The sequence below is a fragment of the Ambystoma mexicanum genome, chromosome 12, assembly GCF_040938575.1.
Source record: "Ambystoma mexicanum isolate Mex_15411 chromosome 12, UKY_AmexF1_1, whole genome shotgun sequence".
In the NCBI taxonomy this organism is placed as follows: domain Eukaryota; kingdom Metazoa; phylum Chordata; class Amphibia; order Caudata; family Ambystomatidae; genus Ambystoma; species Ambystoma mexicanum.
The window spans coordinates 511,766,502-511,785,386 of NC_090936.1; the positions used below are offsets into that span (position 1 = coordinate 511,766,502).

The 18,885-nt window shown below is 44.5% G+C and overlaps 1 protein-coding gene across 1 annotated transcript in view; it reads left to right on the plus strand.

The window, feature by feature from the left end:
- SYN3 (synapsin III) overlaps window positions 1-18,885 on the plus strand; it is a 1,663,181-nt gene that overhangs the window by 1,576,204 nt on the left and 68,092 nt on the right. Inside the window, exon 11 of the mRNA XM_069628788.1 lies at window positions 8,694-8,796. Coding sequence (XP_069484889.1) covers window positions 8,694-8,796 — 103 coding nt within the window. The remainder of the gene's footprint in view (window positions 1-8,693; window positions 8,797-18,885) is intronic.

An 18,885-nucleotide genomic window follows, 5' to 3' on the forward strand; every position in this document is an offset into this window, starting at 1 on the left:
TCATCAGAGAGCGGCACTAGTGAACATCAGTCGCAGTGACACAGACTCGGTGGGATCCAGTGAGAGCATTATCTCTTGGCAGGAGAGCCTGCTTGCATCAACAGTGGTTGCAATTAAAGTGCATTCCAGCGGGCACTCCCCGTCTATGACAGGTGGTGCCCAATAAACTAATGGCATGAAACAGATTTCGGGAGTATTCACTGGAATCACGCCACAGATGTGTTGTTTTGCAAAGCCCTTTTGCTGCCTGAGATGTGCTGTGGGAAGCGGATGCCCTTTGACAAGCGCTGCCATGTCCAGGTTGACCGTACTGGGCAGGAATGAGCGGAGGGGTGAGTGCCTCACACACAGAGGCACCAAGCGGCTGGCAGCTAGACCAAAGGAGGAAAGAAGGAGGTTCTGACTCAGCAGGCCACTGCTCCCTGGCCGAGGAGGGAAACGGAAACAGCAAACATTGAAGGGGAAATTCCCCGGAAGCCACTCCAGATGCCGCCATTTTGCACCCTTTTTCAGTGGGGCGCAACATCCTCTGGCTTGTAGCTGCCATGGCTTTGCCTCAGGAATATCAAGCGAACTGTCAAATAATCCCACTCCGGGCGAGGCGGCCAATGGTAAGCCTGAGGCTACTATTATCTGCAAAGCCACGTTAGTAGAGTCTCACTGGGAGTCTACAAGTGTACACATGGAAATGAGAGTGACCACGAGCAGGAAACTAGAGATGTATACCTCGTACATGTGCAGCGTGTAGGGTACAAATGAGTGTCAACCTAGGATGCACTTGCTGCTGAATCACGTGAGATTTTGGAGGGATGATTAAGGTTTGCCTGCAAGGCTATTGGGACTGAAAGAGTGGGGTCATTTGGACAAAAACAGATGTACATAAGATGTGTGTACAAGGCCATTGAGAGTAAGAGGAGTGTGTATCTAGGGGTGTGTCCAAGGTGTGATTGCACAGCCATTGAGACTGAAAAGAGTGGGGTAACTTGGACCAAAAAGTGATGTACACAAGATGGGTGTGCAAGGCCATTGACAGTAAGAGGAGTGTGTATCTAGGGGTGTGTAGAAGGTGTGCATGCACGGCCATTGCGACTGAAAAGAGCGAGAATTTAGAGATGTACACAAAGCGTGTGTGCAAGGCCATTGAGACAAAAAAGTGTGAGAATTTAGAGATGTACACAAAGCGTGTGTGCAAGGCCATTGAGACTAAAACGAGTGAGAATTTAGGTGATGTACACAAGGCGTGTGTGCAAGGCCATTGAGACTAAACAGAGCGAGAATTTAGAGATGTACACAAAGCGTGTGTGCAAGGCCATTGAGACTAAAACGAGTGAGAATTTAGGTGATGTACACAAAGCGTGTGCGCAAGGCCATTGAGACTAAAACGAGTGAGAATTTAGAGATGTATACAAGGCGTGTGTGCAAGGCCATTGAGACAAAAAGAGTGAGAATTTAGAGATGTACACAAAGCGTGTGTGCAAGGCCATTGAGACTAAAACGAGTGAGAATTTAGGTGATGTACACAAGGCGTGTGTGCAAGGCCATTGAGACTAAACAGAGCGAGAATTTAGAGATGTACACAAAGCGTGTGTGCAAGGCCATTGAGACAAAAAAGAGTGAGAATTTAGAGATGTATACAAGGCGTGTGTGCAAGGCCATTGAGACAAAAAAGAGTGAGAATTTAGAGATGTATACAAGGTGTGTGTGCAAGGCCATTGAGACAAAAAAGAGCGAGAATTTAGAGATGTACACAAAGCGTGTGTGCAAGGCCATTGAGACTAAAACGAGTGAGAATTTAGGTGATGTACACAAGGCGTGTGTGCAAGGCCATTGAGACTAAACAGAGCGAGAATTTAGAGATGTACACAAAGCGTGTGTGCAAGGCCATTGAGACAAAAAAGAGTGAGAATTTAGAGATGTATACAAGGCGTGTGTGCAAGGCCATTGAGACAAAAAAGAGTGAGAATTTAGAGATGTATACAAGGCGTGTGTGCAAGGCCATTGAGACAAAAAAGAGTGAGAATTTAGAGATGTATACAAGGCGTGTGTGCAAGGCCATTGAGACAAAAAAGAGCGAGAATTTAGAGATGTACACAAAGCGTGTGTGCAAGGCCATTGAGATTAAAACGAGTGAGAATTTAGAGGTTTGTAAAAGGCCTTTAAGATTGAAAAGTGATAGACTCTAAAGAGTGTTTAAGGTGTGTGTGTGTGTGCGGGTGTGTGCGTTTGTGCGGCCAATGACACTGAAAAGCGTGAGTATCTAAAGTTGTTTACAAAGTGTGCATGCAACGCATTTGAGACTTAAGAGTGAGATTCTTGAATTGTATTTAATTCATAGGTGCGACGCCATTGAGAATGAAGAGCGTAAAAATCAAAAGGTGTGCACGGCATTGAGGCTAAACAGTATGAAAATGTAAAGCTGTGTACGAGGCCATTGGGACTGAATAGAATGAGGTGTGTACAAGGCGTGGGTGCAAGGCCACTGAGGCTAAAAGTATGGGAATTTAGAGGTGTGTACACGAGGTGTGTGCAAGGCCATTGGGCCGAATAATAATGAGAATCTAGAGTTGTGTACAAGGCATGAGTGTAAGACTACCCAATCTAAAAAGAGTGAGAATGTAGAGGTTTGTGCAAGACTGTTGGCACTAAAGTGTGAGATTCTATAAGGGTGTATAAGACGTGTACACAATGCCTATAAAACTGAAAAGTGTCACAGATAGCACAAAAAAACAGTTTAAGGGTTTTTATTTGTATTTTGTGGGCCCTAGGACCGACCTTCTCTCTCGTTTCCCGTGGGATTGCCTCCAGAACCTAGGCGTCCGTGGTCCCTTGGTACTGCTGATTGGTAACTCATAGTGTCAAACTCCTGGCTTCTTCTAATGTTGGCTCCCTAAATACAGGCTATCTGAAAGCACCTCCAGGACTTACTAGCTTTCCCTACTCTAACCAAAGGTTAATTGTCTGAAGAGAATTTGAATAGTGCCTTGCACTCGTTCTTTGTCTTCAGACTACTTCTGTCATTCCCACTCACTTCTTCTCCTCGGTATTTACTACCACTCTATGCCCGCGTACTCCTCCCACCAGTTTGCCATCCTTAAAATATTTCACTCCTCCCAACCTCGCCTCCACTGTTTGATGTTACTACTTCTCCCACTCTACTTTACTACTCTCCTCTCCTCGGCCATTCTGTTCTCCACCCGGGCAGTTTCTAGTCCATTTGGTGGCCACGGCGAAGCGTTAGAATGCGCCCGGCCCCGCGCACCAAAGCCCCGCGTGCCACTCCCAAACCACACTGTTCAGTAACTCCTACCCAAAGTCAATAAATCATTGCTAAACAAATGAAATCGGTTTTATTACATCATGATTCAAGAACTTTGCAGTAACTCCTCGTACAAAGCAGACTACACAAACAGTATATCCTATTTGTAAAGTTTTGTGTCAATTTTGAGTCTATGTTAAGGGCACTCTTCATGACTTTGCTGCTGCGAAAGCATTTATTGCAGCTGCATAATCATTTTTTTTCAACAAGTACACTCTCAATTGAAAGTATTGCAAGGGCTGATAGCCTTTCTTCGGCCATTGTGGAGCGCAAGTATGTCTTTATCAGTTTCAATTTAGTAAAGCTTCTCTCACCATTTGCCATTGAAAAACCCTGGCCTATGTTTAATGTGTGCTATAAGAAAATGCATGTCAAATATAAAAATATCATCTTTGCGACTGACATGAGGGTGTCATTAAAATAAATGGGGGTGCCGTCAATATCTGCTTCGACATTCGTGCAGCAGAGGAGAAAACTGGCCCACTTGGAGTACTTGGGAAACGATGAAAGACCTGTAGCTGGCTCATGGGTGGGTATATAGCCACGTGTGCGCGCCGCGACACAAGTAAAACAATGGGATTTTAAGGCATGCAGGGCAATTGGCAACAACATTATAAACACGCACGCTGAATAAAGACGAAACGCAAACATCCGTATACTCGCTCGCACACAAGCAATATATGCAGTCTACAATGAAACACCCAAACACAGTACAAACAGAAACAGCCATTGTGCAAATATCCTTCTAGGCACACGTGTAATTACTATCAATGTATATTTTCTCACGTTTAGTTGGTAAAATATATTCAATATGTGTGATTTAAAAAAAAAACTTTTTAAAGAGATTGCGTAAGAGCAAAGCATAATAAAACAACGTGGCAAACACCTAAACGCCACGAAATATGGGTTCCATATAAAAATATCCCTGAGAAAATGTCTCCATTATAAAATATTGCCGTGAATTGGCTGTGCTAATGTCGTTCAGTATAAATAAACTGAAAACCTCTTACTGACTGATGAAGCGTCTATTTACACGTGTCGCTGCCAAACTTTTGAGTTGAGAGATGGTGCCGGGATAGAGAGAGGGGATCCCTTGTCTTGCTCCATGGGGAAAGTTTTATAATGTCCGCTGTCCCTTGCCAAATCAGGCCTTGATGCAAACAGAGGGAAGGGCTACTTGGCTGCCCTTTCAACTTAATGTACACCTGAACAAGGTGCCCTCTGGTTTATCTAGTGCCCATGATTTTACAGTTTTTGAAGGGCCTCATAAACACTTTACCATGATGATTAAAAGAAAAGTGGCAAAACAAAGTCGTACAGTTGAGTGAAGTGAAGTTTCTCGCCGTGTCGCCATTAACGTGTCTGTATGATCCCCGCGGTTCAGTCAGCAGCGAGAACGTAAGAAAATAAGTGTGTTTGCAGTTCAAGAATTCTACGTTTTAAATGAAGTGTGTAAGCCAACGATCTGTGGGTCATGATGCACAGATTCACTGAGGTTTCTCGCAGTGTCGCAATGTTTCAAAAATGTCTGGAAATTAAGAGTTTGAGCATGAAATGAATGAACTCACACGCATGTCCCAAAGAATGCCAAACGCTATGTACACAGAGTTTAAAGAAACATCGGGCTGTACCTACCTTCTTAGGAGCTCTGCACACAAACGAGTCGGGGAGGCAATGCAGTCTTCTTTCTTCGCACAGGGTCCAGGAAGCCAGGAACGCTCAAAGCAGCCGTCTTTATTCCACCATGGTGCTTTGTTCCTGCACAATTGCAAAGGCGGGCAGCCACCAGGAAAGGCGCCCTTTTATGCCCCCACCCCACGCCAAGTGGCGCAAAAGTTGTCAGAGCCTACCCCACCCCAAGTGGCACGAGAGCCTCTGACTTCCGTAATGTCACGTAGTACTTGACTGCCAGCGGCAGAACCTGCTGCCACTACTTTGCTGCGGCTACTCTCCCCACGGCAATCGTGCCCCACAAACTGCAAAATGTTGCCCTCCAGGGACCGGGCCAGTTGCGCCCACCCGGGTTCAGTCAGCAGCGAGAAGGTAAAAAATAAGTCTGTTTACAGTTCATGAATTGTACGTTTTGAATGTTTTGGGTAAACAAACAATCTGTGGGTCATGATCCACGGATCGGTTGCTTACACAACACAGCAGGTTCGCCCAAGTCAAGAAACTCTCCCACTACTACTCGCCTCCTCACATCACTACTGCACAGAGACTCTCCTTTCAGCCAGTGTCATCCACTTGACATCCACTCCCTACACTTCTACTCACTTGCCACATCCAAACACGCACACTCCCATTGCAATACTTGACCTGTTGCACAACTCTCCTCCACAAACCCCCCCTCGCTCCTTCCTCCTACTGGCCTCTGGGTCCACCTCTACCTGCAGTGCTAACCGAACCCGCAAAACCCTCGCTTCATGTTTCCTGTCCCCGGCTTAAGCCTCCCTTCCTCTGTCCTGATTGGACAGCTTTCTCTAGCCACTCTTGCGCAATCCCCCCTTCCTGGGATGTGCATGTGCAGGTGAAAGTCTTTAAATGGGGGGCTAATTCCCGCCCACTTAATCAGCACAAGTTTGTTATGGAACGAACTATTTGTGTCAAGCCGGGAAACTCGAGGTCTGCGTTCTTGCCCCTGTTAAATGGCAGTATGGAAAGATTCTGAGGAGGGTAAATGGCTTGCTCTCTTCTAGTAGTCTAGAGAATTGGTGCTTCGAGGCGGCGCTGCGCAGCTCTTTGTCCGACGTTCAAAGGTGCGACTCCTCCCCTGCGGTTCTCCTCACTTGTTCGTGCTTCAGGCTGTTCGGCACTGCTATGTCTATGTGACAAAGTGCTCTGCAGGCTCCTGGCCCGATTCTTATGGTTATGAGCCGCGTCCTTAGTCTTCTCTGTTGGCTTGCTTTGCCCAAGGGTTTTTTTCGGCATCTCTGGGTCTTTGTGTTGGACTTCTTTTGCTTTATTTGACATTTACTGCAAACAATGTTGACCACACTATAAGAGCACTGCACATCTTCTGAATGCAATTGTAAATGCGCCCACTGTGCAGGATTTTCAGCAAACTGTGCCCCTCCAGTCCCCAAAGTGTGGGCTTAACATTACACAGTGGTCAGACCTGAGCCTCTTTGCATTCACTTGTGTATGTCGATAACCTACAATTGAATTTGGGATGTGAAACAGTGCAATCGTTATGCATGTCTTAGTTAAAAAAGGGATGTGTTAGGATTACAACATCCACAGCCTTTGGCTGCTTCATGTGAATGGTTGATTGAGTTGAGTTGCTCTTTGAACGCTGTAATGTTGGGTGTTGGGGCCAGGCTGTAGAGTGCTGGAGGGAAAGTTTGTTTAGCACAGTTACTATATGTTTAGTTATGGTCTTCTAGTTGGAAGCTAATGGCGGTGACTTGTTGAATGTTGTTCTCATATGGAGGAGGCAGATGTCTAAATCTTGGAGGGGTGAAGATTATATATTTGTTTACGGTATATATGATATGATATTTATAACGCGCTTAATACCCAGAGGTTTCTAAGTGCAGACCAGGGGATCGAACCTGTGTTGCTCCGTGCCATCGTGCTTCAAAGGCGAGCACATTACCCCTAAGCTATCCTCCCGAGTTGACTTCAATGTAGTGTTCACATGGCACATTAAATGGTCTTGATGTGGCAGTGTTTGAGATTTTGCCAACTTTTTTTAATTGGGAAAGTGCAAGAACTAATGAAGGTCGAATCATTAATACATATCAATAAGGTTGCAGAATAGTTTGTCTTGTTCATCCAGTCAATCGTGCAGTCACCTAACATGATATTTTTCCAGGAGTCCACAGCGGTCCATTCATTGCCTTGCCCCATTGGATCTCGTAGCGGTCCATTCATTGCCTCACCCTATTGGATACCATAGCTGTCCATTCATTGCCTCACCCTATTGGATACCACAGCTGTCTGTTCATTGCCTCACCTTATTGAATTCCATAGCTGTCCATTCATTGCCTTGCCCCATTGGATCTCGTAGCGGTCCATTCATTGCCTCACCCTATTGGATACCATAGCTGTCCATTCATTGCCTCACCCTATTGGATACCACAGCTGTCTGTTCATTGCCTCACCTTATTGAATTCCATAGCTGTCCATTCATTGCCCCGACATTTTGGATACCATAGCTGTTCATTAATTGCCTCGCCCCATTGGATACCATATTTGGCTGTTCATTCCCTCGTTCTATTGGGTACCATAGCTCTCCAGTCATAGCCTCAGCCCATTGGATGCCATACCTGTCCATTCGTTGCCTTGCCCTCACTCTATTGGATACAATAGCTGCCCGTTCAATGCCTTGCCCCAGTTGAATACCATAGTTACCTGTTCATTCCCTCGCCCTATTGGATACCATAACTGTCCATCCATAGTCTCGCCCTATAGGATACCGTAGTTGTCCATTCATTCCATCTTCCTATTGGATACCATAGCTGTCCATTCATTGCCTCACCCTATTAGATACCATAGCTGTCCATTCATTGCCTCGCCCTACTGAAAACCACAGCTGTCCATTCATTGCCTCACCCAATCCCCATCGGATATCATAGCTGTCCATTCATTGCCCCACCATTTTGGATACCATAGCTGTCCGTTCATTGCCTCACCCCATTGGATACCATATTTGGCTGTTCATTCCCTCGTTCTATTAGATACAAATGTCTTTCCATTCATAGCCTCTGCCCATTGGATGCACTACCTGTCCATTCGTTGCCTTGCCCTCACTCTATTGGATACCATAGCTGCCCGTTCATTCCCTTGCCCCAGTTGGATACAATAATTATCTGGTCATTCCCTCGCCCTATTGGATACCATAACTGCCCAACCATAGTCTCGCCCTATTGGATACAGTAGTTGTCCATTCATTCCATCGTCCTATTGGATATCGTAGCTGTCCATTCATTGCCTCACCCTATTGAAAACCACAGCTGTCCGTTTATTGCCTCCCCCCATTGGATACCATATTTGGATGTTCATTCCCTTGTTCTATTAGATACCATAGCTCTCCATTCATAGCCTCTGCCCATTGGATGCAATAACTGTCCATTTGTTGCCTTGCCCTCACTCTATTGGATACCACAGCTGCCCGTTCATTGCCTTGCCCCAGTTGGATACAATAGTTATCTGGTCATTCCCTCGCCCTATTGGATACCATAACTGTCCTACCATAGTCTGGCCCTATTGGATACTAGTCCATTCATTCCATCATCCTATTGGACACCATAGCTGTCCATTCATGCCATCGTTCCATTGGAAATCACAGCTGCCCATTCACTGCCTCGCCCTGTATGTTTTAGTTAATCTTCTAGGTGGGTGTTCAGACCTCACTTTGTTGTCTCTTCTGCTGCAGGTACCGAATCTGGGCGGATTCGTGTGCAGAACTGTTTGGAGGTCTCGATATCTGCGCTGTTAAAGCTGTCCACAGCAAAGAGGGCAAAGATTACATCATCGAGGTGAGTGCCAAGTGGCGCCGCGGGGGCCCCATCCAAAGACACACCTGCAAACTCAGACCTGAAAACACAGTCGGGCATGCCAGCCCAGAAGGATAACCCCGTGTCAAAATGTCAGTGTTTTCATTCCTTGAAAAGAGAATAGAGCGCCCCCTGGGGCATGTCGTGGTGGGGCAGGCCCTTGCCATTCCCAGGACCAGGGCATGCCCCTGGGGGGCGCTGTATGTCCATCTCAAAGGTTGCAGGATCGGAATTCAGCGTGCTGGCCCGACATATATGTTCAGCATGACTTCAATGAATCACATTTTTGGACTTTAATGTGTGTCTGTGAACTCTATGTGGACCCAAGGCACGAAATAGCCATGTATGTGTTTGCCCCATTTTTCATTTTTTAAATAAAAAAAGCACTGGACATATTTCATCTGATTAAGCAAAGCACAGGTCTCGAATGCCAGTGTCTTGCAAGTTTGGTGGGGTAAATCCATCCAGCAGTGTGTTGCTATGGTGACAGCAACAATTCCAACCTGTAGTTAAAGTGGAAAGTGCACATTCTGGGACCTCCCCCTCCCCCCCCCCGCACACTGTAACTTTGACCCCTATGGATGGAAATTAAACTTTCCAGATACATTTAGGGTTGGACGTATAGTTTTTTGGGATTGTGCCGTGCCGTTTTGTCCATTGGGCCAAAGTTATTAGCAACCCAATAGGTGCCAGGGGATCCAGTTTAACAATGATTGCAGAGTATTTTGTGCCCACTTTGTGATGGCCGAAAAGCAGTACGGGCAAATGCTCCACTTGGCATTGCATTTGCATAGCCATAAAAGACTCAGAACACACTTGGCTCTCCCGCACAAATTGCCAGTTTGAACCCTGGCACCAACCACTTGCCTTTACTTTCTGATGTTGCAGAGGACACACGTGCTCAAACAGGTGGCAATGACACCCACGTGCATCTCTGTGGGGAACGATGTATGTCTTGGCACACTACGTGAGCGCACTCTTTTTCTTTAAAATGTTGGCTGTTTTCAACAACCAAGGAAGCTGCACCAGAGGCGGATGGATACCGAGAGGTGACAGAGCACAGAATCCACTACAGAGATTAATTTCCTGAAATAAATTTTTCCAGGGCACAGAATCCACTACAGAGATGCTTTTCCTGAAATAAATATTTCCAGGGCACAGAATCCACTACAGAGATTCATTTCCTGAAATAAATATTTCCAGGGCAGAGAATCCACTACAGAGATGCTTTTCCTGAAATAAATATTTCCGGGGCACAGAATCCACTGCAGAGATGCTTTTCCTGAAATAAATATTTCCGGGGCACAGAATCCACTACAGAGATTCATTTCCTGAAATAAATATTTCCTGGGCACAGAATCCACTACAGAGATGCTTTTCCTGAAATAAATATTTCCAGGGCACAGAATCCACTACAGAGATTAATTTCCTGAAATAAATATTTCCAGGGCAGAGAATCCACTACAGAGATGCTTTTCCTGAAATAAATATTTCCAGGGCACAGAATCCACTACAGAGATTCATTTCCTGAAATAAATATTTCCAGGGCAGAGAATCCACTACAGAGATGCTTTTCCTGAAATAAATATTTCCGGGGCACAGAATCCACTGCAGAGATGCTTTTCCTGAAATAAATATTTCCGGGGCACAGAATCCACTACAGAGATTCATTTCCTGAAATAAATATTTCCTGGGCACAGAATCCACTACAGAGATGCTTTTCCTGAAATAAATATTTCCAGGGCACAGAATCCACTACAGAGATTAATTTCCTGAAATAAATATTTCCAGGGCAGAGAATCCACTACAGAGATGCTTTTCCTGAAATAAATATTTCCAGGGCACAGAATCCACTACAGAGATTCATTTCCTGAAATAAATATTTCCTGGGCACAGAATCCACTACAGAGATGCTTTTCCTGAAATAAATATTTCCAGGGCACAGAATCCACTACGGAGATTAATTTCCTGAAATAAATATTTCCGGGGCACAGAATCCACTAAAGAGATGCTTTTCCTGAAATAAATATTTGGACTAATAATTAAACTCTGCCAGACCTGTAAATATCGGCAGACAGGCCCGAAAACAAAGACAGAAAAACATGCAAACAGACAGAGACCTTGAAATGCAGACCGAGCGTCATACACAGGGAGATGCACGCATATACTTGCACGCAGAAACCTGCCATGCACAAACACACCGGTGTGGGTTTTGTAACGATATGGAACAGATTACTTTTATACCAGTTGGATCATGTCTGAAAGGTACTGGTTTCCCCTACAGGGTATATTTTCTCTGCTGTATTAGCACATGACATGGTTGAAACCTTGATTTTTGCAGTCCTTGGAGACCAGTGCCCCAAGAGCAGAGGTGTTCAGTACCATGACAGGCTCTTTATAGTAGTGTATCTGACAGTTCAGCGAGGGGTACTGGTACTGGCGAGCCCATCGTCTCCGCCACCCATATCAAGAGCTGGACAGCTTTCTCCCTCTGCGTGCATCCAGCAAGCTGCCCTGTGCTAACACGGAATGCATGTGCACTGCTGTGTCAGAATCCAGAACCGCCCTGGTGAAGACTGAAATCCCTTCAATTTCAGTAACCCCCGATTCAACCAATCCATGGTAAACATGTTGGTATTTATGGGGCAATTCGCTGAACCTCCCAATGACAACGGCAAATCCTTGGTATTTCAGAGCTAGCCCCCCTGTCCCCAGTGGGGACTGGCTGTGCATCCATGATCTAGTGCCATGTTCCATTCGGTCCTAGCGGAAAAAGGACTCCACAGTCTATTGCTGTGTCCCTTCTTACATTGAAAGAGCGCCTTCTCAGGGCCAGTCTATGACATCACCCTGTCCTAGAATAAAGGACTAGCCATTCCTGTGCCAGTCTATCATGCACTTTTTCTTAGGATGCCTGATATACCTAAGGTAGTCCTAGTATGTCCTTTCTTATGATGGTAGACAATGGCCCCCATTACAAGTTTGCCGGTCCGGAAACAACGGTGCCACCCGCAGACTTTCACAGAAGCGCCAGTACCATTATTAACAGTGCTGGTGCTTCCATGGTCCCCACTCCCATGGAGTCCTAAAGGACTCCATGGGAATGGGGATCAACATTTTACCGGTGCCTGACTTCCTGGACTGGCAGGGTTGTATTTCCCCGGTGTTTCTGGCAAGTCAGGTGGCGGTAAATCATTACAGGTCTGGCGGCTATCTGCCGGTTTTACCGGCACGGTTTCTGCCGGACCCCTAATGAGGGCCTATGTATCTGTGATCCAGTTTATCAATAAATACCTGATGATGAAACATTAGCTATACCTGTGACACTCTAAAAATCCACCCCTCCCAGGGATGAAAGATTGGGCACCCAGCGTAGTCTTATGATTCGTCCGTCCTACAATCAAAGACCAGATAGCCCTGCGCCATTGCGCTGCTGATCCTGGTTAGCTTTAAAGAAGACATTTGCCTTCTATGAAGACAGTGACTATTTGGAATGATCAACCATTTGTAAATGAGCTCCATATTTCATACACTAATTTTTAGTTTGGGCTGTTAGGTGGCAGTTAAGTGCCTTCTAGAAGCTGAAACCGTTGGATTGGAGCACAGGGAGATGACATGCGAGGAGGGACACACCGCGTGTGGGTCTTGTTTGGCTGTTTTTTGTAGCTGTCCGGTAAACCTGCCTGCCTTTGATTAAACAGTGGGTCAGCAAGTTCGGTGCTAGCGACAAACTGGGCCTGCAAGGCAACTCCTTGGGGCAATCTATTCATGGAGCTCTTGAGTAGACTCCCTTGTAAATTGCCTTCAGTAGACCATCCAGCTACCACATAGAGGGATTGCACTCCTTTCTTTGCCCAAACACAGGAGTACTTGCGTCCCCAGCAGATGTGATGCATGACCCATCCACAGCTCACAGTTCTTCACTCCCAGTGACCAAAGTCCACCCACTGGTTTCAGGACAGTGGCTTTGAAACTAAATGCTGTGGATGCACAGAATCGCTCCACGGTCTTCCATTTGCCACTGTAAGCGAATTGCCTTTTAATTCCCAGCAAGGTTCTACAAGAGTGTTGTAAAGCCTTATGCTAGACATTCAGGATACATCACTGAAGTACAGACCAGCTGTAGTCTAAGTTTGGTTCCAGGTAGGCTTTATTCACATGTGTACAATCTATACAATACTCCAGTTACTCTTCAAGTATTTACAGCACGCGGAGACATGGACAGGAACATAGGAAGGTATAAACATCACTAACAAAGGAGCAGACCCACCGGCCATCCATTCAACCCAGCTCAGGCCCCCAACTGACACTCACAGAACATTCACTCACAGATCCACCCAACATTCTCCTGAGCTGCATTCATGCACCAACATTCTACAGCAAACATCCAGGCCAGTGGCAGGACAAGACTACATTACAACAAAGAGTTCAGGCCAAGCTGCTTTCCAGAACACAAGGATAGGTGCAATGGAGGCTCATTATTCTTTCAGAAGAAATGTTATTTGAGAATGCCTAACAAGGTAAACCAGTGATCAAAGTGTACGAAAAGAAGTAGTGGAACTATGCTCCCTACTGGCCTGCACCGCTCCCCACAGACCTCATCGCCGCGCCCCCTCCCATTCACAATAAAAAACCCAAACACATGTGCCTGCTCTTTAAGGAAACGTCGTGTGCAGTGCACTGAAAGTGCAAGTTTCAACTTCTTCCTACACTTTTATTTTTTTCATAATAAAAGTATAGGAACGGTAAAACGTAATTAAAAGAAGTAGAGGAGCACCGCTCCCGACCGCTCCCGCCCACTTCGACCACTGAGGTGAACCACGCACGCTCACAGCACTCCCACGTGCCACCACAAATATGAAACAATAAAACAAAACCCACACACAGCAAACAAGCCATCCATAAGAAAGGGAAGATGGAGAAATTCCAACAACAGGATGGACTATGCCACAAAGACATTGGGAAGCACCAACACAAGCACCAATGTGATTTGAGGATAGTTTCTTTATTTGCATTTTACAGGCACTCTGGAGGGACAGAGAATAAATAAAAGATGCCCTCTTCTGAGGCTTGAACTCTAAACAGACAGAAAAAAAAATACTTTCAGAGCTCATTCTCCCATTCCTGTCCCTCATATTTCTTTACTAGTTAAGTCCCTCCCCTTTATACCTTTGAGGCATAAAAAGTGTGAATCCAGGATGTTGTTGTTACTAGGAATTGTCTCCAGATTGCTTTTCTATCACACAGGTTAAAGTCCACATTACATTTTGGTTCAGGTTACTCAGGATGTCTAATAACTCTTCCCAGGATAACAGGGTTCCCTTGATCCCCTCTTGAGGCTTCACCTAGCCTGCTCCTACATCATGTCCCTGGGAAAGGAACCCAATATAAGCCAGGTTCAAGAATCGGTTCCTTCCTGCTTCACAAGGCAATGACTTTGGTAGCACTAGTCCCTATCCAGGTCCGGTGGTGGGTGAGGAATTTTTAGATTGGAGCAGTGTAAATATTTCCTATGAAATGTGCAAATGGCCGAGCATAGCACTGAAGCCCAAACCTACCAAAGGTGGTTCCGGGGCGGGGGGTAGGGGAGGAGAGGTTCTCCCTTCTAGAGCATTGTTAAAATAAGGGGTTACAATTATGCATTTTACAGGACACTTTCTGTGGGAAAAATGAGTAAAAACCCACACTTTACAATCGGTTTTGTCGGGTAACTCATCCAAAAAGTAGATGTGACGTCACAAACTGTGCATGGGAGCATTTTCATGATGCCTTTGCAGGCAATATATGGCAGTGTTCTGCCAGTGTATAAAGCATTTTCATGTTGGCTGTACCAATATACCAGTGTTCCCACATAAGAGTATACTCATGTTTGCTTTGCCCATAATGCTTGTACCATACCAAATCATGTCCATGTTGGCTCTGTCAATATATGCTATCATACCCACATAAGAACATAGTCCTGTTGGCTTTACCCATAATGCCAGTCAAATATGTCATGACAATATAATAAAATATTGCAGAGACTTAACTGCAACCTGCCTAAAGCGATCCGCAAAAATGAGTCGAGTAAACAAACCATTGCCCTCAGTTGAAAGAAATGGACTCTCGGGGTTTCTACAACTTACAGATGACATTAGACCAAGACAAACCATCAGTACCGACCTGGGAGAGAGACAGGCAAAGTTACAGACATAAATCATATCTTCGTGTCTAGAGGACTTCTCTCCCTTATTACATCCTTTGAAATAACAAAAACAAAGAACAGCGACCACAATCTGCTAACTACGTCATGCATAACAGCAAAAGAACAAAGAACCAAAATGGTAGCTCAAGTAGAGGAATGTAGTGGCGGTACCCGCCTTAGATTGACTGGCAACTCCATCAAAAACCTAACAAAGGAATATACAACAAACCAGAAGTCTGGAAATGACGTCAGACGAGTCACTGCTGTTGATTACTCTCCCCTGCTTACTCTCTACCACTTAAAAAACCAAAAAACGAATAACACTTCAAAGCGAAAATCTCTTGTGCATGATACTCTCCTGGTATAGAAAAGGAGGGAACTGAGGCAGGCAAAGCGCCTAGCGGGAAAGATCAATACCCATGAAAAGAAAGAAAAAGCTATACTCGCCACAAAGGCATATAAAAGCTGGTTAATAGGCCACTGATCTAAAATGTACCAAACCGACTCAGAACAAATGTTGCAAGTGGTATGTGGCAGAAAACTTAAATAATGTTGGTCCTTGGTGAAAGTAACAACAATTGATACCGACGACTCCTTACAGAACAAGTAGGAGAAAAAACATGGGTAGATCATTTTTCGTTGCTCTTCCAGAAACCGGCGGACCCTTCAGGAGCCTCACGAGAAAAATCAACCAAAAATTGGGACATCGCCCATGATGTGGAAACAATATTAAGATAAATTGCTAAATTAAACACCTCAAGGGCGCCAGGCCTGACCGGATCACCAATGCTGATCTTAAAGAACATCCAAATGAGTGGGCCATTTTCATCCACAAGGTGTTTAGAAAACGTATACAAATAAGCACAATTCCTGATTCATGGAGGATGTCAACGGTGAAGAAAGGGAAAAAAGAAAATCCTAGGAACTATCGTCCGATTGCCCTATTGGACATAATCCGCAAGGTCTTTGGTTCACTCACACTCGGGTGTTTTCAATCATGAGTAAAATCGGTTGGCTGTGCAGATCCCTTTCAGTCAGGCTTCGTAAAAGATGTGGGTACGACTGCGAACATCTTGCTCATAAGCATTTTGAAGGGAAAGGTAATGGAAGGAAGACCTAGGATTTTCGTAACTTTCATCGACCTGGTTCAAGCTTTTAACCAGGTCAATTGTGAAATCCTCTGGGGAAAATTGATAGACTGGAAGTGCCCGACAGAGATCCTAGAGCCGATGCAAGCACTCCATACTAATATATCCATGTGAGTGCGGCTTAACCACTCAGGAAATCTGTCTTCAGAAATTATTAAATCAAGCGGGGTTAAGCAGGGCTGCCTGCTCGCCCCTGCCCTATTCAACTTTTATCTGGGAGACTTCCAGCACTTCCAGCAGTCAATCCGATGCTTCCCTCCAATAATAGGAGGTTCTAAAGTGATGTGCCTCTTATACACAGACGACCTGATCCTGATGGACCAGACAGCAGTTGGTCTCCAGCAGCAACTAGATAGCCTATTGAAATATGTCAAAGCAAACAATCTGGAGATCAACAAAGAAAAAAACAAGGTTATGTCCTTTGAAAGATCATCAAAAAAACAGAAAAATTGAAATGGCATCTAGAAAATTCACAAATAGAGCGACTGCAGCAATTAAAATATCTTGGTGTGACATTGAGCAGCAGCGCTGCGGTAATACCGATGCAATCAGTACTCTTTGAGAAGATAAAAAAATTGGCAAGCCAATTAAAGGCTCTAGACAAGAAATTCAGCCGATTCTCCATGATACCGGTCTTGAACTACTGCACGGTAAAGGTAATCCCTTCAGTGATATATGGAGCCCGATGCTATGCAGAAAATCCCCAAAAAAATCTGGTTGAGACTTGAATGTTACTTCTGGCGTCGAGTCCCGGGTCTTCCTAATTCAACATCAATGGCATCTATACGCCTTGAACTGAGTCTGTTTTCACGCAAAGCAACAGTCGATCGGAATAGCTTGATGCTGTTCAAGAAGATAATTCTCCCAACTTGTTTAAAGATCTTTGACATCATCAACAACAAGCTTATGGCTGGGAACAGCAGATTGTTGAAGAATTGGTCAATCAAAATTGGTTGTACAGAGTCAGACTTGAAACTAAATCCAACAAAAGTGAGGAAAAAAGAGAAGAATGTCTACCAATGAGCACAAAACACATTAAACCACCTCCCGGAATGTCTGAAATAGTTACCGAGTAGAGCGCTCCGAAATATCTTTCTGAGGGTACGTCTGAACCTACTTTTGACAAATGAAATCATTGCAAACCTAGGAAAATCAACCTTAAATAAATGCTGATACTGTAAAGCAACAGATCAGGTTAAAACAGTGAAGCACCTACTATTCTCTTGCTCTGGCCTTAACAAAAATAGGAAGACTTACTTGGGGCATCACCTTTCTAAGCAGCGAGTCTATGATGAAGAAGATTGGTGGACCCGCCTAATGAATGGTGAGAAAACAGCATTAGTCTTTCAAAACGTCTTTCCTAAAAATGAGAAGAGAGTCATAAACTAATGGAACTAAGAAAACTAATATTTGAACACTGAGGAAGATACTGAGATGAGACTGAGCGGGTGGAAGGACTTTATTAAGCATTGAGTGAGCAACGGGGGATATTTTTCGTCTTGCCTGTTCTTTTCTTTTGTAGAACTTGTAAATCAATTGAATCAATAAAAAAAAAAAATATATATATATATATATATGTGTGTGTGTGTGTATATATATATGTGTGTGTATATATGTGTATATATATATATATATATGTATGTATATATATATATATATATATATATATATATGTGTCTATGCTGGCTGCACCAATGTAAGCCAGTATGGCCAGGTAAGAGCACTCCCCATGTTTGCTTTCTGAACAAGTGCATACACCTGCACCAATGTGGGCCAGTATGCACATGTAAGAATCATCATCAGTTTGGCTTTTCCCATAATGATAGTAAAAATGCAATATCCCTGTGAGAAAGCATGTCCATGCTGGCTGCACGAATGTAAGCCAGTATGCCAACATAAAAGCACTCATGTAATACTGTAAGAAAAGATGTTCATACTGGCTGCACCAATGTAGACTAGTATAGCCACATAAAACACACATGTGATACCAGTGAAAGATGCCGTGCCACTGTACAAAAACTTAATTACTGGCTGCCTTCATGTAGTCCACCCCACATGTAATAACACTATTCAAGTTGGTGTTGACCATAATGCCAGTAAAACATGCCATGCCACTATAAGAAAATGTCCATACCGACTGCTGCAATGTAGGCAGTATTTCATGTAAGAACACACATCAAGTTGGAATTCCCCAAAATACCAGTAAAGCAAGCCATGCAACTACAAGAAAATGTCAATACTGGCTGCTTTTAAGTTGGGAAGTATTACATGTAAGAACATTAATCATATTGGCTTTGCTCACAATGCCAGTAATATGTTCCATGCCACTACACAAAAACATCCATGTTGACTTCCCACATTGTGGACCCTGCACCTGGAACTAGGGGCAAAAGCCCTATACAAGCTCAAATGCTTTGTTAATAGGTGGTACTGGTAGATACAAGTACAAGTACCAGAATCCTCAGAGCTAATTAACTTGTCACACCTGAAACAGAAATGCAGGCCTGCCTGAAAAAACAAAGTAACTCAGCCTCCCTGAAGATTGATGAAGTCATGAAAACGTGCGTTAGGAGGAGAAGCTAAAGACTGGTAACAGAGCGCCTGCCTTTACATCTTTAAACATTGTTACAGAAATCCCGGGAAAGGCAGTGCAGCAGGGCCATCATGCCTTACATTGGAGAGCCACAACAATGGCTTTCCCTCTCCCCCCATCAAGGGGAAGATTTGTGCTATGGAGGG